This window comes from Melopsittacus undulatus (assembly GCF_012275295.1).
Source record: "Melopsittacus undulatus isolate bMelUnd1 chromosome W unlocalized genomic scaffold, bMelUnd1.mat.Z SUPER_W_unloc_3, whole genome shotgun sequence".
Lineage (NCBI taxonomy): Eukaryota > Metazoa > Chordata > Aves > Psittaciformes > Psittaculidae > Melopsittacus > Melopsittacus undulatus.
Genome location: NW_022993945.1, coordinates 1,635,929 through 1,659,241, shown reverse-complemented (window position 1 = coordinate 1,659,241; position 23,313 = coordinate 1,635,929). Strand labels below are relative to the sequence as shown.

Genomic DNA, 23,313 nt, shown 5'->3' with positions numbered 1-23,313 from the left:
CAAGGCCAGGTTGGACAGAGCCTTGGGTGACATGATTTAGTGTGAGGTGTCCCTGCCCATGGCATGGGGGTTGGAACTAGATGATCTTAAGGTCCTTTCCAACCCAAACTATTCTATGATTCTATGATATCTAATGGCATTTCTTACAGTTTGTACAGCTGCAACCCTAAAAGACTTCTGAATGCTGTGTTTTATTTGTTAATCACTCCGCTCTACTGAAATGCAATGGCAATATTAATAGTCATCATAATGCCAGCCATGTCTGTCCACACTTGCCCTGTATTGCTGTTCATTATCCTTAATCCTTTAATGGAGAAATAATAATTACTGAGGTTTTAGTTCTAAAAATAAAGAAATTATATGCCAATAGTTTATATGTTCTTATGAAAGACTAAGACACCTTTGAGTCTCAGAATGGATTTGCCAATCTTACTTCCTCTACTATTCCTTCATATAAGGCCCTTAGTAGGCTCTAAGGAGAGAGATTCTCCTCCCACATAATTTCTCGAAAAGTGAAGACAGCTTAGAGGTCATAACAAACAAGTTCAAAATCACAAGTCATTTACCCACAATTTATTAAGATGTTAATAATTTTCCTCAAGCATGCACGTTTTTATGGGAAACTACAAAAAAAATAGACAACAGTTCCCTGAATGTCCTTCTATAATCATACATTCCTCAGGCATAAACAGTATTCACACACAAACATGAATATATCATCCACTGCTGGAAAGATACCCAAATTTCTTGATCAACAATTTAACCTTGGTTTGCTAACACACATAACCGTTGAATTAGTTAAGTGGGTTTTAAAAATAAATACAAACCATACCCCTGCACCATAAAGGGAAATCTAAAAACAGGGCTACACTTTTCAAAAAAGGAAGTAGTCCAAACACTAAGTAGCATGTTTCTCAGCACTGAAATGAAAGCTGAGAAGAAACCATTTCTAATAGTATCAAAATCCAAGTTATTATTTTATCATTTACATAGCAAAGTCACCTCACATTTCAGAAAAATTTCTTTCTGGCAAAAGCAACAGTAACATCTAGATATAAAAACTTGAGGCAATCAGAACACTTGCTGACAAAAACGGAAGCAAAACAATTGTTCCGTAATTGCTTTGCATCAATCTCTACTGTTGAAATCATCAGAGAAATCAAGTGGTAGGGTAAAGGGAAAAAGCAAGGGCTGCTTTATAATAAAACAATATATTTAAAAGCTATTTATTTTTACAAGGGTTTAACCCTCTCTGTAACATCAGTATTTAGTGGCCTGCATACCAAGGATCCAAGGACACAACTGCATAACCTTGACTCAGACTGCTGAGAGAATGTTAGGTGATGTTGTAGGCAGATGTAGTATCATTGAGCTGGGGACTTAATAGCTCAAGGAGTCAAGAGGGAAAACACCATCATGGTTTGACTAGGAGTCAGCATTTAAATGAACACATACTCAAAGAAAAAGAAAAACAACTAATTTTCTCGAAATTTTCATATACATTCATCATAATTGAAAAACAGTGCTGAAGCGGCTTACCACCTCTGTTGATGTTTCTGCGTGTTCAGAAGCAACATGTTCTTGAAGAGATGTTTCCGTATAGCCCATCTTTCCACAATAAGGACAAGTAAAGGACTGTGGCTGCTCTACAGAGAAAGCTTCTCCACCATAATACAAATCTGGAAAAAGATGATAGTTTAGGAGGGATTATTTTCAAGCAGCACAGCTCATTATTTTATTTATATAATCTCTTTATATATATAGTTATGTGCATGTAATCACATGCAGTACTGTAAAATTAATTAATTATTTAATCAAAATAAACACTTTAATACTGCATATGCCAATATTATAAAGTTGTTCAATGAATCAACTTCCAAAAGAATAGACAGGCTACACATTTTTCACTAGCAAGCAACATAACTTTCTAATATTCAGGAAGAGGTGACAGTGCTGCCAAAACATCACTTTCCTCCCCATCCTTGTTTTTACCATACTACAGATAAGATCACTGTAGATGCTCTGTGCTCTCACAGCCTTACTTGCAGCAAAATAAAAAATATTAATCATTATAATTTAAAATGCTTCAGTGTGTCAGTGACACTAGATAATGGTCTGTGGTGGAACACACAAAAATAGAAAAGTACTGTTTGTCTGTGGTAACTCCTCCCAGGAAGGTCCCACTTTGGCTCCTCCCTGGAAAATTCACAACCCTTGGAGACCTTTCTAGATATAGCTGGCTACTTCTTCTGATGTAGGCTGGCCCCCTACATCAGAATGAGTGTGCATTTTTGCTAGTATAAAGGCCCGAGCCTCAGGCAATGTGGAGAGGTAGAACCTCATACCACCCAGGTCAATGTTGCCTCCCCGTTGATGCCCGCTAAGGTTGAGCCTGCCACCTTGCACTGCAATGATGTTTTTCAGAGCTGGTTTCCTGATTGTCATTACATGGTCCTTGGGGTTGGTAAGATAACCAAACATCAGAGATATCCTTTACTGTATCTTTTGTTACCTCTATATTTTCCCTGTATTAATAAACTAGTTATGATTCTTTATTGTGTTGTGTTTCTCTCAACCAGGAATCCTCAAACTCCGGAACATTTAGTGACACCAGCACTTCATATGTTGATATTGATGCCATAACTGAACCAGTGTTTAACAATAAGGGGAAATTTCAGTGAAGCAAAAGGAGATGTTATGTACCAGTTTAAGTATTTCAGCACTTCCTTGAATACCGAAGTAGCAGCCTCCCTTAAGATGCTAGTTTAGCAATTAACATGAGCCAAACTGATCATGAAAATTTAACAAACCATGCTAAATTCATATTAAATTGTATCACTCCAGGAAAAGTTTCCTTTACTGCTTATAGAGTAAGAGCACTTAGATGATGCTTAGGCTCAGAGCACTCTCTAAAGGGAACTTGATACCATACTAAATTAGATTTAAAGCCTAAGGCTATTTGGAAACTAGTGTTTCCTAAAGTAAAAGGCTTTAGGACATCTGATAATCTCAGTGGGGAAGGAAAAGAACAATTTTGTTTCATCCACTACTGAGATAGCACATTCTTCTCTCTGGTTGCAAACCTCCTGGCACTCATCCAGAAATACACTGGCATTCCTCAGGCAAAACAAGTATTTTAAGGAGCTGATTCAGAAATAAAAGTAACAATTTGAGCTTGTAGACTGAGGAGAAATATTAATTTAATGAAGTATGCAGAAGACAGAAGAATTTAAATAACACTTATTTCTCCACTTACTTGTAAAAACTGATTAGAATTCACTATAGGATAAGGTCTAAGGTCAGCCCTCCCACTCTGCACCCCATGGTGTGTACCTTCTATATCCTCCCTCTTGAGTGGAAGGACGCTTACTGTAAATAGCTGAAATAGAGAGAATCTCATTAATACATATGAATATCTGAAAGGTGGGTGCCAAGATGATGGTGCCAGACTCTACAGGTGACAGGATGAGGAGCCATGGCTGTGAGAGAAACTGTTGTTTTCACATAATTGGGAATGTGGCTTTGCAATATTAAGGCTTTACAATATTTGAGTTTTAAGATCAATGTTAAGGGTTTGCAATATTAAGATTTTTCAATACTGGGGTTGGTGCTAAGATACTAGGAAACAAAGTGTTTGAGATTCCATAACTTAGAAAGACACACTCTATGAATAACATCTCTAGATGAAAGATACACTCTTGGGTTAAAAAGAATACCATATTTTTTCAACCTATGAAACTAAGCAGGTGAAGGCAGGTTAAACATTAAGTTGAGGTACCATACGTCTGCCAGAGAGTTATGAAATCAAACCATAAAAGAAAAGAAATGAATAAATAAGAGGAAGTGGCATACAAAATCGAGTAAGGGGAAATAGAACCAGAGGTGGGACAGTTAGCACGTAGACTGTATACATTGGATAGGCTGTAAACCTTGGAGTCCCCAACCAATGGGGAAACAAGGGAGGGAACTTGAGGACGGGATAGGAAATATAAATCATAGTTCTGCTTTTGCTGTCTGTGTCTACTTGCCAGGACACCCGTTTTTGCACAAACGTTAATAAATAGCTGCTTCACTACTGTGTCTACCCTGAGCTTAAGTTTTTATCTAGACACCATTTCTCACAATTTGGGGGCTCATATGGGATCAAGTCATTGTTGAGAGGACCTCTGCCGCCAAAGAACGGTGAGATGCGTTCTGTTGATTTCAAAGGCCTAATGTGGAGCCAACGGGTGTACCACAGCCACTGACCGAAATCCTGAGACCATTTTTATAAGGTAGACCCAGTAAATCAGAGGGGGAAAAAGAGACAGAGGAAAAAGTAGGCACCACTGCAGCAACCAGGCAACTCCGTGCATGGACCAAGGTAAGAAAACTGGACTTCAAGTATTACCTTGGTGGTTGGGACATTCTAAGAGACTTGAGTGTGTGTGTCTGAGAAGTACAAATAAGTACAAAATGAGTGTGGAGTCTGGATCCGTGTTTCTGTTATTCCGTGAGGGATGTAGCTGGAGAATGACAAAGTGTAAGGACTTGTTGAAAGGAAGTCTCAGGAAACAGAATGGGAAATAAGAAAAATAAGCTTAAGGAAAAGAGAAGGGATTAGAGGAATCATCCTGGGAATAATATTCCTCCAGAAAGCCCCTTAAGGAGGATGTTGAAAAATTGGAAAGACATGTCTTATACAAAGGGAAAAGATAGGAAAAAGATGATACAATACTGTTGTTTTATATGGAGAAAGGAAAGTATTCAGGCACTGGCTACTTTTTGGCCAAAGTATGGGGCTGAGGAAACATAAGAATGTCAAGCTTTAAAATATGTAAATGTCAAGGGGCAATGTATTCAAACTTAAACAGGGTAAGTTCAGGTTAGATATAAGGAAGAAGTTCTTTGCTGTAAGGGTGGTGTGGCACTGGAATGGGTTGCCCAAAGAAGTGGTAAATGCTCCATCCCTGGTAGTGTTTAAGGCCAGGTTGGACGGAGTCTTGGGTAACATGATTTAGTGTGTGGTGTCCCTGCCCATGGCAGTGGGGCTGGAAAGAGATGATCTTAAGGTCCTTTCCAACTCTAAGTATTCTATGATTCTATGTTAAGGAACCTTTCTCACAAGAAGAGTCTGATTATGCAGTATGCTGGGAGTCTGAGAATTGTAAGAGGTCTCCTGGGAGACCTGAGTCAGAATCAACAGTGAAGTAGGAGGTAGAAATTCTATCCCTTCCTGCAGTTCACTTGTTCCCCCTAAAAACAACAAACAGAAATTAAGAGAAATACTGAGAAACCTAAGGCATGGGATCCTCTAAAGAGTTTACCCCCTCCATATGATTCCCCCCAAATAGTTTATAGCCCACCCCCTGAAAATCCTGATGAGCAGGAGGTGCAGCATCTGCAGCCGTGGTGGGTGCAGTGTCACTGGGCTCAGAGGAGCCAACCCATTGCTGTGTGTGTACAGTCATGTGATGGTGACAAGGGCAGTTGACACAGCCTCTCTGGAAAGAGGCCAGCTCTGCACTGCTGCCAACACCATGCTGGCACAGGAGTGCCAGGGCAAGATGCATTGGGGATGTCCAGGGCTGGCATGGGATGGGTGCATATGCCAGGTCAGATCCAAGCTGCTTTGGCAGGGCTGGCTGTGTGAGGCTCACACAGTGCTTCCCTCTGCTGCAGCCAGGCTGAGCCAGCAGTCTGAATCCCTCACTTTCAGGAACAGTAAATTCTCTCACTGATCTTACGAAAGAGAAGGGGGGAAAAGCTATAAAGGACTTGGCGTATTTCAGGAAACTTGTTTGACCTTGCAGTAGAAATGCCTGCTCCACAACTTGCTGTTTGAATTTGTGCAGTCAAGCTGATTAGATGGCTGTATCCCAGCCACAGCTCCGAAAACGCTGCTCACCAGCAGCCCTGTGCAGGCGCAGCACACTTTGCACACATAATCACCCACATGTGGAGCCATAGACTTAATAGCATGCATGTGCACATGTAATCACACACTTAATCAGGCACACTGAAATTATTAAACCAAAGGATAACTGTTTCAGGAGTAAAAGGAGAGGGAGTTTCAGTTCCCATTTTTGAAGACACTACCTTGAATTAAATAGTGAAATGATTCAAGGACAACTGTATACGGTCCTGAAACAGGAAGCAAATTGCTAGGGAGAGATTTAATTGTACAACTAGGTTTAGAACTGAAAACTTACAGGGATCAGATTTTGGTTTCAATAGCTCTATTAACAGAACAGGATGAGGAAAAGATAAACCCAGTTGTTTGGATAAAAGAGGTAATTCAAATCTTGCCTAGAAAAGACCTAGGGATATCGTCTTATGAAATGCCATTTGGACTACCTTACATGGGTGGGGTTGATGAAGTTCCGCAGTTTGAAATCAAGGAAGGCTTTCTTAAGAACTATATACTGGGGATGTTGTCTTCCTTGTCTTTCCTCAGAAACAAAAGACTGCTTGCCCCAACTCCACTGCTGTAATTCATGGTTCATACTGTCTGACCGGGAGAGTAGGTCCTGATCAAGACCTGGAAGGACTCAAAATTACAACCAGACCGGGAGGGCACATTTCAAATACTGATGACCACTGAAACTGCTGTGAGGACTGACAAAAAAGGTTGGACACACTACACTAGGATCAAAGAACCAGTGGAACTCCCATCTGAAGACAGGCAGTGGCATGTACAATCAACTAAGAACCTCATGTGTATTAAGAGACAATAAGCATACACACCATACAAACCTTTGTGAGAAACTTTATAAGATTCTTTTGTATTTGCTGTATTTGCTGTGCTGAAAACATAGGTATTGGGGAAAATGTGGAAAATCATAGTGATAATGAACTCTTATCTATTAAGAATTCAAAGGAAAAATTTGGAACAGGAAGCTCATTTTGACCAAATGAGAGGAATGCTAGGATACCCAGTTAAATTGTGGATAAAAATTACTAAGGAACAAAATTCACAAACTATTCTATTTGACACCTGTCAAGTACTTGAGTGTGAAGATTTTAAAAGAGCAAAGAAAGTTAAATGCTGGGGGTCGAGCATGGGCGCTTTAACAGGCTTACAGCAAGCTGTGAGAAAGTGAACTTCTGACACCAGGTTAAAAGAAGAAGAAGTGTCAAGATCAGCAAAACAGGAATGCAATAACAAGATGCCAGTAATTGCAGAAGCATGATGTAACGCTAAGCTGAAGCGAAGGTGTGAAACCAATCAGGAGAGGTAAAGGGGAGCGTGTATCCCTCGTGGGCAAAGCGAAGCAGCCAATCAAGTAATGCATGATCGCGTGTAAGACAGTATATTAAGAGCAGCCTTGGAATCAATAAACGGAGCATTTTGTGAACCTACATCGTATCGGTGTTTTCTCCCCTCCACCTGGCCGCGGCATTCTGGTGACCCCGACGTGATACCAGGAGAGAGAGAGACCGCGGACGAGAGAAGGTGGAGATCCCGGCTGCCCGAGAGAGTCAGGCTGTCCGAGAGAGGCAGGAAAGGAGCTCAAATTATGTGGCCACGGCTGACCGGTGAGTCAGGCAGACTGCGGTCTGGTTCGGGATGGGTTTCGCTGTATCAGCAATAGAAAAGGCTACGATAGAAGCGTAGCGAAGAAAACAGGGTACTCGATACCCCGACAGGAACTTGTGGACTTTTTATTTTGGTGCCGACGAAGGGGGTTGTTAGAAAATACGGGACAGTTATTCTCCAAAGATCAATGGCGTAAGATAGGGGAAGAATTGTGGGAGTCGGTGAAGCTTTTAATCTCGAGACTTGGGAGAAAATTACTAAGGAAGAAGCCCCTGATTTATGGATGTTTTCAGTCCTTCCTAAGGTGAAGGGAGCAACCCTTAAAAAGACAGACCTAAAGTTAATGTTGAAATGGTCGAAGACACGTTACCCAGAGATTTATGAGTCTACCGGATTTGAGATATCCTTGTGGATTGGGGCAGGAGTTAAGCTGTGGAATGCAGCTACAAAAGGCAATGAAGCTGTGAAAAGTTTGTTAGTCATTTGGAGAACTGTTTTAGAAATGTTAAAGTAAAAAAAAAATGAGATCATGGAGATCAGCGTGCTCCCCCCCCCCCCCCCCCCCCCGAACCTCCACTGGTTGCCGCTGCTGCAGCGAAGATTGATGTCGGGGATGAAGATGATCCTTTCAACCTGAGCCCTATTGACCCCGAGAAGGAGCCTGTGCATGTTCATCAGTTTGCTGTTGCTGCTCCTGAGATGCCTGATAATGCCGATGCTGACCTGGATGGTGCTTTTGACCTGGAGCCTATTCATCCGGAAAAGAAGCCTGATTTATATCCCCCATATCCTCATGATAAATGGGTAGCTGTAAAGGGAGAAGTGAGATGGGTGGGGGATGTGGATGTATTGCACAGTTTCCTGTGGTGTGTGTGCTTCCCACCCGAGATGGGAAGGTCTCTTGTATGCTCTTATCAGGGGTATCGGGCAGAATGTGTCAGACCGTGGAGTTGGGACCCCATATACAATTCCTTTGATACAGTCTCTCTGTGATACTCATGTACTAGAAGTTGGTAAATATAAGTATGTCCATGTTTCTATCAACCCTTGGAAACCTTTATAGATATTGCTGGCAACTTCTTCCAACATAGGCTGGCCACCTGTGTCGGAACGAGTGTGCATTTTGGTCAGTATAAAAGCCCAAGCCTCATGCGATGTGAGGGAGGCAGAGCCTCTGCGGGGACGCCCGCTAAGGTTGAGCCTGCCACCCCACACTGTGATGATGCTTCTCGGAGCTGGTTTCCTGATAGTCTTTACAGGGTCCTTGTGCCACGTCCTGTATGTGGGACTGTGCAGTGGGAGCAATGATTGTCTGGATTTTGTGTTTCAAATACTGTAGTTGTGTGCAGTGTGCTTGTGGGATCCCATATGTGTGTGTGTGTGTGATGAGGGCAGACAGTGTTCTGTATATTTTTTTGTTGTCAGGTTCATGTAAAAGTTTTAACAGGTAGCAGTTTAACCTTTCGGGCAAGAAAAGGTTAATGCAAAAGTGCAGTTGCCAATAGGCCGGTGGTTTTAGCTGTGCAAAGCAGGGTGAGTGACTTTAGAAAAAAAAAAAAAAGAAAAAAAAAAGAAAAAAAAATAAAAAAAAAAAAAAAAAAAAAAGAAAAAAAGGGAAATGATAACTCATTCTAGCTGTTATTAGTGACGGTAGTTTTGATGTATATTGCTTCAAGCTTGTTTTCCAGACAATATGCATATGTAATCAAAAAAAAAAAAAAAAACAAAAAAAAAAACCAAAAAAAAAAAAAAAAAAAAACACTTGAGGGCAACTGAAAATTAACAGCTTGAATATGCATGCTTGTAAAGTAGCTATTATTAGAGGTTGTGATTTTGCATATAAAACCACCTGTATTTACTAGCCAGTTGCTAACAAGAAACTATACCTTGTATTGTATGGATTTGTCACTTGTAAAAAGAGATGTTAAGAGCATGCAGATTTGCAGTAGCTGCTAGAAAATGCTAAGGCAAAAGGTAGACAGATTCTAATATGACGGTACTGTTACAAAGCAGGTAATGGAACAAATTAAGAGGGTGGGAGAACTCCACTGGTAAGAAGTTTCTTTGGTTAGTCCCTCACTGCCATTGGCGTTTTCAGCATGCTGCTGCACTCTGCAATAGTTACTCTGCTAATGTAAATCCATGTGTGCTTTGCTGTAGTACTGACTTGTTACTGGGTGAAGCAGGTGAAACTCTGCATTGACAACAAGGTGCAAGGACTGAGATTGACCAAATGCCTGCTACCACAATCAAGGGCAAGACTGGGTTGGCCTCTGTGTTTGCCACCAAGAAGAACCTTTAGCTCTGCTGCTGGCTGCAACCAGCAGGTGTAGAGCGGTGGAGACACATGCCATGCCAGACCTTGATGTGAGGGATGGCCTCCGCTGTTATCACAGAGCCATACAGGAGAAAAAGGGTAGGCCCAGCTTTGTACAGCTATCAACAGGACCATACTGACTGCCAGCGAAAAGTATAAAGCCGCAGAACAACATAAAGAAACAGCAATGATAGAAATCTGTGTAAAATCTTTGTAATATCTGTTCTATTATGTGTGACCATGGGTAATGGACAAGTATACTGAGCACATGTGTTAAATCCCCATTATTCCAACTTGTTACATGGTGTGTAGGATTCACTGGTATGCCACATGTTATAAAGGTGACATCAAATGACTTCAAATCAGACTAATCTTACTGAAATAATGCTACCTAGAGTAGTGGGTTGTTATGTTACACAAGTCAAGCAGTGATAGAGCAGACACAATAAATTGTCAAAAACTTTTCATAAAACTAAAAAGGGGGAGATGTGGAGACAGTGTTCTCACAGGAAAATGAATATTTGGTACATGAGCTCTGAATAACTCTGAAAGATACAGCAAGGCTGTGGGAGGCCTGAGGAAGCCTAAGCAAGCAAGATAAGAAGAAGCTGTAATTCACTGAGTTATGAGAACTGTGGACTGTTGGCAAGCGTTCGAGGTCAAGTTCTCACACCTGTGCTTAACCAATTATATGTTAGTCACTAAGGGTCTTCAAGACAAGTATCCAATCATGATATGCCAAATTGCTGTAGGTGTGTGTAAGCAATAGTATATAAGGAGTTAATGCTTTGTAATAAATGGCTTTTTGTCTGAACAAAAAAAAAAAAAAAAAAAAAGGGGGGAGTGTAACTCCTTGACTGTTAACACTGTACAGTTTACAGCTGCTTCACATCCCCTTTGCATTGGAATGCTTCTGGGCATGTGTTGTATGAATCTTTCTGATCATTCAGAATCTATTCACAAGAAATTGTTTGAACTTAAAGAAAATATGGAAGAACTTACTGTAGAAACAAATCCTATAGACTCTTGGTTAAAATCGTTAGGAATAAGTAGTTGGTTAAGGAGTTTAATCATGATGTTTAGCGGACCAATAACGATTATGTTGTTAATTTTGTTTTTTGGACCTTGTTTGTTACAATGTATTATGCAACGCATGCAGCAGATGACTAACACTTTATTTGAAAAAAGAGGGGGAGATGCTGGGGGTCGAGCATGGGCGCTTTAACAGGCTTACAGCAAGCTGTGAGAAAGTGAACTTCTGACACCAGGTTAAAAGAAGAAGAAGTGTCAAGATCAGCAAAACAGGAATGCAATAACAAGATGCCAGTAATTGCAGAAGCATGATGTAACGCTAAGCTGAAGCGAAGGTGTGAAACCAATCAGGAGAAGTAAAGGGGAGCGTGTATCCCTCGTGGGCAAAGCGAAGCAGCCAATCAAGTAATGCGTGATCGCGTGTAAGACAGTATATTAAGAGCAGCCTTGGAATCAATAAACGGAGCATTTTGTGAACCTACATCGTATCGGTGTTTTCTCCCCTCCACCTGGCCGCGGCAGTTAAACAGTTATGATAAATACTTATGCCCAGGGTATTATTTCCAACCATACTGAGAATCAACTTGTCCTGGGTGATGTTTGGTTTACAACTGCCTTTAATGGGTGGATCTCACCCAATGCTTAGGAAAAATCTCTATAAAGTAAAATTATGATGTTTAAAGGTCATGTTTAAAGGTCATAGGTTTCAACCTATGAAACTAAGCAGGTGAAGGCAGGTTAAACAGTAAAATGAGATAAATAAATAAATAAGAGGAAGGGGTGTATGAAATTGAGCAAGGGGAGATGTGACCAGTGGCGGGACAGTTAGCACGTAGATTATACGCATCAGATAGGCTGTAAACCTTGGAGTCCCCAACCAATGGGGAAACAAGGGAGGGAACTTGAGGATGGGACAGGAAATATAAATCATAGTTTTCCCTTTGCTGTGTGTGACTACTTACCAGGTGTCCTGGGTTCAGCTATAGCAGTCATTTTACTCCTTAGTAGCTGGTGCAGTGCTGTGTTTTTCACTTTCATCATGGGAACAATGCTGATAACACTGATATTTTTAGTTGTTGTGAAGAACTGTTCATTCTGACCAAGGACTTTCTGAGTCTCATGATCTGCCAGGGAGGAATAAAAGCCAGGAGGAAGCAGAGACAGTACACCTGACTCAAACTAGCCAAACAGGTATTCCATACCACAGCACATCATGCCCAGTACAGAAACTGGAGGGGAGTTACCCGGAAGGGTTAAATCACTGCTCAGGTTGGGCTGGGTATCGGTTGGCAGGTAGTGAGCAGTTGTATTCTCTTCCCTTGTTATTTCCCTTATCATTATTATTATCGGTGGTAGCAGTAGTAGTTTTGTTTTATACCTTAGTTACTGGATTGCTGTTATCTCAACCCATGGGAGCTGTTACATTTTTTTGATTCTCCTACCCATCCCCCTGGGAGCGGGGGAAGGAAGGGGGAGGAGTAAGTAGCAGCTGCGTGGTACTGAGTTGCTGGCCGGGCTTAAACCACGACAGCTTTTTGTGGTACCCAACGTGGGGCTCAATGGGATGAGATAACAACAGGTCTGAGCAGAGAGTGTCTAATCGTATTTGTAATAAGCATTCATTGTTTCGGATTAATAGACACTCATCACAATGCTGATTGATTGGCTTTCAAAGCTGTTGCTCTTGAACTCAGAGTTTCAGCGTATTGTACGTTACTTACAGCCGGTATTTGCTGGTTTAGTGTTTATAGGCTGGGGGGCTTGGGCTAAGGTTCTTGTCTCATTGTACTATATGGTAATGACATGTAATTCAATAGACTCATTGATCATGACACTGATCTGGCTTGCATTCCCAGTGTGGTCATCACCTCTATACTTTGGGAGGTATATAATAGAAGTGTTTAGCAATTACAAATATTTTTTTCACTCCTCACGTGGTCAACCTATGAAGGAGACATTCCCTCACCCCCAACTCCACCACCAGGCTATTTACAGCATCATTTGAGAGTTCTGAAGGTTTTGAATGGCCTTTGGGAACCCTTGAGACCTGCCTGCTGATTGTGATAGGGATCACCATGTTGGCACACATACAGTGTGTTTAGCCATGACCATTTTGTCTGATCTCAAAAGTTAAACAGAGTCAGGTTTGGGTCTTGTCTAGGGCTAGATGACAATATAGGAGTATCAAGAGATTTTCCCCAAGTCTGGACAGTCATGAGTGGCAGGTTGTGCAGGATAGTCTGGTCAAATATCTAGGCCAGTGGGCCCCTCCAGTGCTTTGGAACTTTACCACTGAAGAAGTGCAAAATCCAGAAAAACTAGTAAAACACTTAAAAGATGTGTGTTGTCATCCTGATCATACCAGAGAGGGACAAATAATGTCAACATGCTGGGGATTGGCCTATGCCTCCAGAGCCCTGTTCAATGCTATCCAGCACCTTCAAAAGGGAAAAAGATGTCTCTGCATCTGATGGCAAAGCAACAGACAATGCAGCTACTCCAACTCCATGCACAGCAACTACACCAACCCCAGTGACAACAGTGCAGCTACTCAAACCCAGAGAGCAAGACAGCGCAGCTGCTGGTGCTACTCAACCCCCAACCACAGCAGCTGCACCAACCCCAACAACAGATACTGCAGTCACTTCAACCACAGTGATAATCATTGCAGCTAAACCAGAGGACCAATTTATGCCAGTATTGGCTGCCCCTGTACACAAGGGGAAAAGCAAAAAAGAGGCACAAAATGCAGCCCATACACTGAAGAAAGATGAAGAACCAATGCACTTAATACATTGGACAGCATCTGAACAAGAGTTATTATTATGTGGATCAGAGGAAGAGGAAGAAGAAGAGGTGACTTCTCTATCCTGGACCTCAACCAAGTTATGGAATATGCAAAAAGATTTCACCTGTCATACAGGGGAGCACATCATCACCTGGTTGCTCCAATGCTGGGACAATGGGGCCAACAGTCACTAACTAGAAGGTAGGGAAGCCAAGCAGCTGGGATCACTTGCTAGGAAAGGGGGAATTGACAAAGCAATTGCAAAAGAGAAACAGTCCCTCAGCCTTTGGAGGCAGCTCTTGGCAGCTGTGAAAGAAAGGTTTCTATACAAGGACAATATTATGAGTCCTTTGGCCAACTGGACCATGACAGAGAAAGGCATGCAGTCTTCGAAAAAATCAGTCATTGTAGACGTGATCTATCGCAGGTCAGATGCTGGGAATGCATCCATAGATCCAGAAGAAGTTGAATGTACATGACCCATGTGGCAAAAATTTGCATGGAGTGAACCATCATCATATGCCCATTCACTGGCATCAATAACCTGGCATGAAGTAGCATCACCAATAGTGGATGAAGTGATTCATCAACTCTGAGAGTCTGAAGACAATCTCACCCCTTCCATCATTTCAGCTGTGGAAAAACTGTCCCAGGAGTTCAAACAATTGAGAAACGATCTATCCGATATATCCAGCTACCCATGTGTACCAACCCACGTCTCATCTACTAACAAAAGGCATCTTACTGCTCAAGTGAGAATATATATGGTACATGTCTTGGGCCACCCTATGGTTTCACCTGTGGGATCACAGAGAAGACATGAGAAAGTGAGATGGAAAACCTTCCTCAGCTCTGAAGGAACAGGTGCCTGAATTGAAGATGAGAACAAATGTCAAGGATGATCATCCCATGAAAGCTGCGGCTTCACCCAAGTGGTTAAAGCCTCTCTGGTATGGAGGATGATAGCTGAAGTACAAATATGGGAAGGACTTGCAGATTGATCATATCACACTCCCACCAACCGGCCAAGGCAAGCGCCATATGATTAATATGGTGAAAGCAACCACCGGATGGCTGGAAACATATGCTGTGCCACATGCAACTGCCCGGAACACTATCCTGAGCCTTGAGAAACAAGTCTTGTTGAGACACGACACCCCAGAGAGAGCTGAGGAAGACAATGGGACTCATTTCCGGAATAACCTCTTGGGCCAAAAAGCATGGCATCAAGAGGGTATGTCAATCACATCCCCTACTATGCACCAGTCTCTGGGAAAATCGAACGGTAAAATGGGCTGTTAAAAACTACACTAAGAGCAATGGATGGTGGGACTTTCAAGCACTGGGATACATATTTACCAAAAGACACCTGGTTGGTCAACACCAAAAGATCTGCCAACAGGACTGGTCCAGCCCAGCAGAACTTTTACAAACTGTAGAAGGGGATAAAGTTCCTGTGGTGCACATAAAGAATTTGCTGGGGAAGACAGTCTGGGTTATTTCTGCTTCACGTAAATGCAAAACCCACTCATGGGATTGCTCTTGCTGAGGGACCCGGATATACTTGGTGGGTAATGAAGGGAAGATGGGGAAGTCCAATGTGTACCTCAAGAGGATTTGATTTTAGGGGAAAATAGCCAATGAACTCAATTATATGCTGTTGTCTACTATGTAACACTTTTGTAGCCCGCCAAGAAGTTGTCTTCAGGTCACCAGTGACTGTCCCTGACTTCCTTCCCATCATCATCTGTCCAGGGTTCAGCAGTAGCATTCATTTTTTCTCCTTCTAGTAGCTGGTGCAGTGCTGCATTTTTCACTTTCAGCCTGGGTACAGCACTGATAACACCAATGTTTTTAATTGCTGCTCAGTAATGTTTACTCTGACCAAGGACTTTCTGAGTCTCATGCTCTGCCAGTAAGGATTAAAAGCCGGGAGGAAGCAGAGACAGGACACATGACTCAAACTAGCCAAACGGGTATTCCATACCACAGCACGTCATGCCCAGTATATAAACTGTGGCCAGTTGCCCAGAAGGGTTAGATCAGGCAGGTGGTGAGCAGCTGTATTCTCTTCCCTTGTTATTTCCCTTATCATTGCTATTATTGGTGGTAGCAATAGTGGTTTGTGTTATACCTTATTTACCAGACTGTTCTTATCTCAGCCCATGGGAGTTACATTCTTTCAATTCTCCTCCTTATCCCTCTGGGAGTGAAGGGAAGGAAGGGGGGGAGTGAACGAGCGGCTACATAGTTCTGAATTACTGGCTGGGCCTAAACCACAACAGTTCTTTTTGGCACCCAACGTGGGGCTCGATGGGTTGAGATAATAACAGATCTGACTGGAGTTTGTCTAATCGTATTTGTGATAAGCATTTTTTTTTTATTAATAGTCACTCATCACAGTGCTGATTTATTGGCTCTCAAAGTTGTTGCTCTTGATCTCACAGTTTCAGCATGTCCTACCTTACAGCTTGTATTTGCTGTGTTGGTGTTCATCACCTGGTGATCTTGGGCTAAGGTTCTTGTTTCATTGCAATTTATGGTAATGACTTGTAATACAGTAGACATTTTATCATGAAACTGATCTGACTTGCATTCCCAGTGTGGTCGCCACCTCTATAATTTGGGAGGTATAAAATGGAAGTGTGTAGCAATTGCACATCTTTTTTCCTCTCTTCGGGTGGTCAGCCTATGAGGGAGACATTCCCAAACACCCCAGTGACAAGTAAAGCAGCTATTCAAACTGTCTACAACAGATAATGCAGCTACTCCAGGTCCAAGCACAGCAGCTACACCAGCCCCACTGACAAGTACTGCAGCATCATTTGAGAGTTCTGAAGATTTTGAATGGCCTTTGGGTACCCTTGAGACCTGCCTGCCGATTGTGATGGGGATCACCATGTTGGCACAAATAGAGAGCCTGTTTTATCCATGACCATTTCATCTGATCTCGAAAGTTAAGTGGCATCGGTTTTGGGTCCTGTCTGGGATTAGACAACAATATATGAGGACCAAGAGATTTTCCCCGAGGCTGGACTGTCATGAGTGGCAGGGTGTGTGGGACAGTACGGGCAAGTATCTAGTCCACTGGGCCCCTCCAGTGCTTTGGAAGCGTCAGAGATGGAAGGCAGCTGTATGGAGTCCCCAACGACAAACTACAGAAACTGCTGAAAGGAAGGGTAAATTATTTTGGGCCTGCTGGGCCCATGATACCTCAGGCCATCAGGGCAGTGATGCAACATATAGATGGACTCATGATCAAGGGGTGGACTTACCAATGGACACTATTGCCCAGGTTATTCATAAGTGTGAACCGTGCTGTAATTAGGTAAGCCAAGCGGTTAAAGCCTCTTTGGTATGGAGGACAATGGCTGAAGTACAATATGGGGAGGCCTGGCAAATTGACTACATCACATTCTCTCTCCTGCTCTGAAAGAGTGTTACAAGAGGTGGAGCCCGACATCATGGACCAAATGGACTCAGCAGCTTTATAGGGATTGGTCCATGCACTAAGGAATCGTCTCTCTCTCTCTCTCTGTGGACGTATATATATAAGAGTGATGGTATATTGAAAATTTGGGATCTGAGCATGACATGAATGGTATGGAATAAGTGGTGGATACTGTCCTGGGTTCAGCCGTAGCAGTCATTTTTCTCCTTCTTAGTAGCTGGTGCAATGCTGTGGTTTTGACTTTCAGCCTGGGAACAGCACTGATGACACCGATGGTTTATTTGTTGCTCAGTAATGTTTACTCTGACCAAGGAGTTTGTGAGTCTCATGCTCTGCCAATAAGGAGGGGAAGCCAGGAGGAAGCAGAGACAGGACACCTGACCAAACTAGCCAAAGGGGTATTCTATACCACAGCACATCATGCCCACTATATAAACTGGGGACAGTTACCCAAAAGGACTAGATCTATGCTCAGGTCGGGCTGGGTATCAATCCGTTGGTGGTGAGCAGTTTTATTCTCTTCCCTTGTTATTTCTGTTATAATTATTATTATTGGTGGTAGTAGTAGTGGTTTTGCATTATACCTTAGTTACTGGACTGTTCTTATTTCAACCCGTGGGAGGTACATTCTTTCCATTCTCCTCCCCATCCCTCTGGGAGCAGGGGGAAGAAGGAGGGGGGAGTGAGTGGGAGACTGCGTGGTTCTGAGTTACCGGCTAGGCTTAAACTACGACACTAGGACACCTGTTTTTGCAAGAACATTAATAAATAGCTGCTTCACTGCTGTGTCTACCCTGAGCTTTTACAAGAAAAATTTTTATCTAGAGACTATTTCTCACAGTGGCCATAAACTAAAACACAAGAAGTTTCACCTCAACGTGAGGAAGAATTTCTTTATACTAAGGGTGGGAGAGCACTGGCACAGGCTGCCCAGGGAGGTTGTGGAGTCTCCCTCTCTGGAGACATTCAAAACCCACCTGGAAGCATTCCTATGTAACCTGCTCTTGAAGTTGCCATATGACAATGATGTACATCATACCAATTTTCTGTGTCACTGGACTTTGTCTGGGTCTGTGGGTAAATGCGTTATTTGGGCCAAAAGAAACCATCTCTAGCACAGCTACTTCCTTCAGGTACTGGATACATCTTTCCATTGCTGTCCGCTTCCATGAGCTACATATAACATTTTTCTTGAAGGGGTACCTTTCTTTCACGGTTGACAGGAGTAGTCTCCAGATGCTGAGGACTTGTCTCCCTTTTCCAACCACCTTGTGAATGCCTGATTCCATAGAAAGTGATCTCAGCTACTTGGCTTCCCTACCCTCTAAGTCCAGGCTACTACCTCTGTATCCTTGTATACTGTATACTAGCTCCCAGCATCAGAGCAGCCAGGTGATAATATACTCACCAGGATGATGGCTGAAATCTTTTCACATATCCCACAGCTCACTCAGGGACAGGGATCAAGAGGTTACCTCTGGTTCTGCCTCTTCCTCTGTTTCTTGTAATGACCCTGCTTTGTCCTCTTTTACTACACTAGCTGTGTTTCATGTCCATTTCTTCTTCTGTATAGGGGCAACTGATAACAGCACAGATTGGTTTTTTGATTCAGCTGCAGTGTCTGTTGCTCTGCTATCAGATCCAGAGACCTTTTCCCCTTGAGTGTGCTGAATAGTGTTGAGCAGGGTTTGGTAGACATGGGCCAGGCCCCAGCACGATGCAGTGATTTGTGCCTCTCTGGAATTGCCGGGACAACAGCATACATTTCCCAAATGTTTTACTAGTTTTTCCAGATTTCACACTTGTTCAGGGATGAAGTTCCAAAGCACTGGAGATGCCACTGGCCTAGGTACTTGCCCATACTATCCCCTACACCCCGACACTCATAACTATCCAGCCTCGGGAAATATCACTGGGTGGTATTTTTACATAGTTTTTTAGCCTTAAGACTTGAATGGCCTGCAGCAACATACTGGCTTCTAGCAATAGGGGATGCTGGATTCAACATTCCAAAAATATTCAAAATTTTCAAAATTCTCAAATGCTACTGTAAATAGCCTGGTGGGGAAGGGGAAGGTGTGGGAGGATGTCTCCTCCATAAGTTGGCCCTCCAAGAAGAAAAAACAAAAGGTATAATTATTAATAGTTCCCATTACATGGCTCCCAAAGTACAGAGGTGACAGCAATGCTGAGTACACATACCAGATTAGTTTCATGACCAGCTATTCTATCATATCACAAGCCACTATTGTAAAGTACAACAAAACGAGAACCTTAACTTAGGCCCCAAAGGCAATAAACACCAAAACAGCAAATGAATACTGCAAGTAAGGTATTAGAAAACACAACTTTGAGACCAAGCACAACAAATCTGAGAGCAAATAAATTAGCATTGTGACCAGCGACTATTAAACCAATACAGTGAATGCTTGTAACAAATTTGATTTAAGACACTGGTCAGGTCTGTCATTATCTCAACCCTTTATGACTCACGTTAGGCACCAAAAAAGATTGTCATGGCTTAACCGACTAGAAGGAAGTGCAACAGGAGGGCCAGGTGACCCCCTTGGATGGAAAAGGAGCTGCTGAGAAAAACTCAAGGGAAAAAAGAGGTTTATAAAAGGTAGAAGCAAGGACAGGTGGCCTGGGATGAATACAGGGATGTTGTCTAGGAAGTTAGGGACCAACTTAGGAAAGCTAAGGCCCAATTGGAGCTAAACTTGGCAAGGGATGTGAAAGATAACAGGAAGGGATTTTATAGGTATGTAGCGGCTAAAAAACAGACTAGGGACAATGTAGGCCCCCTCTGGAAGCTTTCGGGAGAACTGGCTACACAGGACTTGGAGAAGGCTGAGGTTCTGAATGGCTTCTTTGCCACAGTCTTCACTGGCAAAGGCTCTGAAGACACCACCCAAGTCTTGGAAGGCGGATGCAGGGACTGTGAAAACCTAGACCTGGGGCCCACTGTACGAAAGGATCTGGTTCGAGATCATCTTAAGAACCTGAATGTACACAAGTCCTTGGGACCTGATGAAATCCATCCGCAGGTCCTGAAGGAGCTGGTGAATGAAGTTGCTAAGCCACTGACCATCATGTTTGAAAAATCATGGCAGACAGGTGAAGTTCCTGACGACTGGAAAAAGGGAAATATAACCCCCATTTTCAAGAAGGGGAAAATGGATGACCTGGGGAATTACAGACCAGTCAGTCTCACCTCTGTGCCTGACAAAATCTGGGAGCAGATTCCCCTGGAAGGCATACTAGTGCACATGAAAAACAACAAGGTGCTTGGTGACAGCCAGCATGGCTTCACTAGGGGGAAATCCTGCCTGACCAATTTGGTGGCCTTCTATGACAGGGCTACAAAAGTGATGGACACGGGTGGAGCAGTTGACGTCATCTACCTGGACTTGTGCAAAGCATTCAACACTGTCCCGCATGACATCCTTCTCTCTAAATTGGAGTGTCATCAATTTGATAGGTGGATCACTGAGTGAATAAAGAACTGGCTGAATGGTCGCACTCAAAGAGTTGTGGTCAACGGTTCAATGTCTGGCTGGAGACCAGTAACGAGTGGTTTCCCTCAGGGATCGGTGTTGGGACCGATCTTGTTTAATATCTTTGTCGCTGACATGGACAATGGGATTGAGTGTGCCCTCAGCAAGTTTGCCGATGACACCAAGCTGTGTTGTTTGGTTGATAAAGTGGAGGGAAGGAAAGCCATCCAGAGGGACCTTGACACGCTTGTGAGGTGGGCTGATGCCAACCTCATGAAGTTTAACCATGCCAAGTGCAAGGTCCTACACCTGGGTAGGAGCAATCCCAGGCACAGCTACAGGTTGGGCAAAAAGGAAATTCATGGCAGTCCTGTGGAGAAGGACTTGGGGGTGTTAGTCAATGAGAATATGAACATGAGCCAGCAGTGTGCACTTGCAGCCCAGAAAGCCAACCATATTCTTGGCTGCATCAAAAGAAGCATGACCAGCAGGTCAAAGGAGGTGATCCTGCCCCTCTACTCTGCTCTCGTGAGACCTCACTTGGAGTATTGTGTGCAATTCTAGCACCCTCAACATAAAAAGGACATGGAACTGTTAGAACAAGTCCAGAGGAGGGCCACGAGGATTATCAGGGGCCTGGAACACCTCCCGTATGAAGACAGGCTGAGAAAGTTCTGGCTGTTCAGCCTGGAGAAGAGAAGGTTGCATGGAGACCTCATAGCAGCCTTCCAGTATCTAAAGGGGGCCTACAGGGATGCTGGAAAGAGACTATTCATTAGGGACTGTAGGGATAGGACAAGGGGTAATGGGTTGAAACTTAAACAGCAGAGGTTTAGATTGGATATAAGGAAGAAATTCTTTACTGCTAGGGTGGTGAAGTACTGGAATGGTTGCCCAGGGAGGTAGTGAATGCTCCATCCCTGGCAGTGTTCAAGACCAGTTTGGATGAAGCCTTGGGTGATATGGTTTAATGTGAGGTGTCCCTGCCCATGGCAGGGGGGTTGGAACTAGATGATCTTAAGGTCCTTTCCAACCCTAACTATTCTATGATTCTATGATTCTAAAACACCAGCTGGTAATCAAGTACTATGCAGACACTCGCTTAATCTCCCTTCAGTGGGATGGGGAGGAGCATTGGAAAAAAAGTAAAACTTGTGGGTTGAAATAAGAACAGTTTAGTAATTAAAATAAGGTACAATATAATAATAATGCTACTAATGATAATGCAAAGGGAAATAACTGGACGAGAGATATAAAACTAAAAGGGAGGGGAAAAAAAACAAACAATAAAAAGAAATAGTGATACATAATACATTTGCTCATCATCCGCTGACCAAAACCCAGTCCTTCATCGAGCAGCGATTGGCGCCTTCTGGCTAATGTCACCCCAGTTTATATACAGAGCATGACATTCTGTGGTACTGAATACCCCTTTGGCTAGTTTAGGTCATGTGTCCTGTCTCTGCTTCCTCCCAGCTTCCTGTGCCCCTCCTCACTGGCAGAGTATGAGACTGAAAAGTCCTTGAGGCTACCGTGAAACAACTGTTACCAGTGTAACAACTGTACCGTGCAACAACTGTGTTACCAGTGTTGTTCTCAGACTAAAGCCAAAACACAGCACTGCACCAGATACTAGATAAAAAAATAACTCTATTCCAGACTTAACCAGGACAAAGTTAAAGGAATTGACTTCTATTTGCCACTCGTGTGAATGCATCTGGAGTACTGTGTCTTGTTTCAGGCTCCCCAGGAGAAGAAAGATATATCGACATACAAGAGTGGGTACAGTGAAAGGCTATCAAGATAGTTTAGGGGGCTGAAGCACATGACCTACAAGGAAACACTGAGAGTACTGGGTTTGTTTAGCCTCAAGAAAAGAAGGATTGCAGGAAAGCTTTTTGCTGCCTACAACTAATAGGAGGGTGTAGACATAAAGTGCAACAGTAGAAATTCTGATTAGATAAATAGGAAAAAAATTCCCTATGAGCGTGGTCAGACACTGGAACAGGGACACAGAGGTTGTCATGTCTCCATCCTTGGAGATATTTAAACTGCAGCTGGACAAGACCCTCAACATCTGCTCTGGTTGGTCCAACTTTGAGCAGGGCTTAGGACTAGACCTCCAGAGGACCCTTCCCACATAAATGATTATTTCATTCTCTTACATAATCTTTAAACTAGAGCAGTTCTACTGCAGTGCAAGCAACCCTCCAACACACACACAAACACACACACACACACAGACATATGCTGTTGTGGTTTAATGCCAGCCAGCAAGTAAGCACTACAGAGCTGCTCTCTTACTATCCAGCACTGGGATGCAGGGAGAGAATTGGAAAAGTAAAAGTGAGAAAACTCTTGAGTTTAGATAATAAGTTTAATAAATTATTTAATGAAATGAAATAAAATAACATAATTACAATAAATTATATAGAGAGAAATAAAACTCAAGTGATGCAAATGAAAACAACTGCTTACCACCAACTGACCAATGCCAAGCAAGTCCCTGAGCAGAAGCCTCCCCTGCCAACCTTCCCCCCTAGTTTTATTGCTGAGCATGAATTCACACAATATGGAACATCCTTTTGCTTAGTTGATGTCAGCTCTCCCAGATGTGTCCCCTCCCAGTTTCTTCTGCACCCTCAGCCTACTCTCTGGCGGGGAGCTGTGAGAGGCAGAAAAGACCTTGATGCTGTGCAAGCACTGCTC

General features: G+C 43.0%; 1 protein-coding gene across 2 annotated transcripts in view; it reads right to left on the bottom strand.

Annotated features, from left to right (window-relative positions):
• Positions 1-23,313, bottom strand: part of LOC117438244 (E3 ubiquitin-protein ligase KCMF1-like) — a 104,321-nt gene that overhangs the window by 29,548 nt on the left and 51,460 nt on the right. Inside the window, exon 3 of one of the 2 annotated variants that reach the window (XM_034073763.1) lies at positions 1,540-1,679. In XM_034073763.1, the coding sequence (XP_033929654.1) occupies positions 1,540-1,679 (140 nt within the window). The remainder of the gene's footprint in view (positions 1-1,539; positions 1,680-23,313) is intronic. The other variant, XM_034073764.1, reaches the window with a different exon arrangement.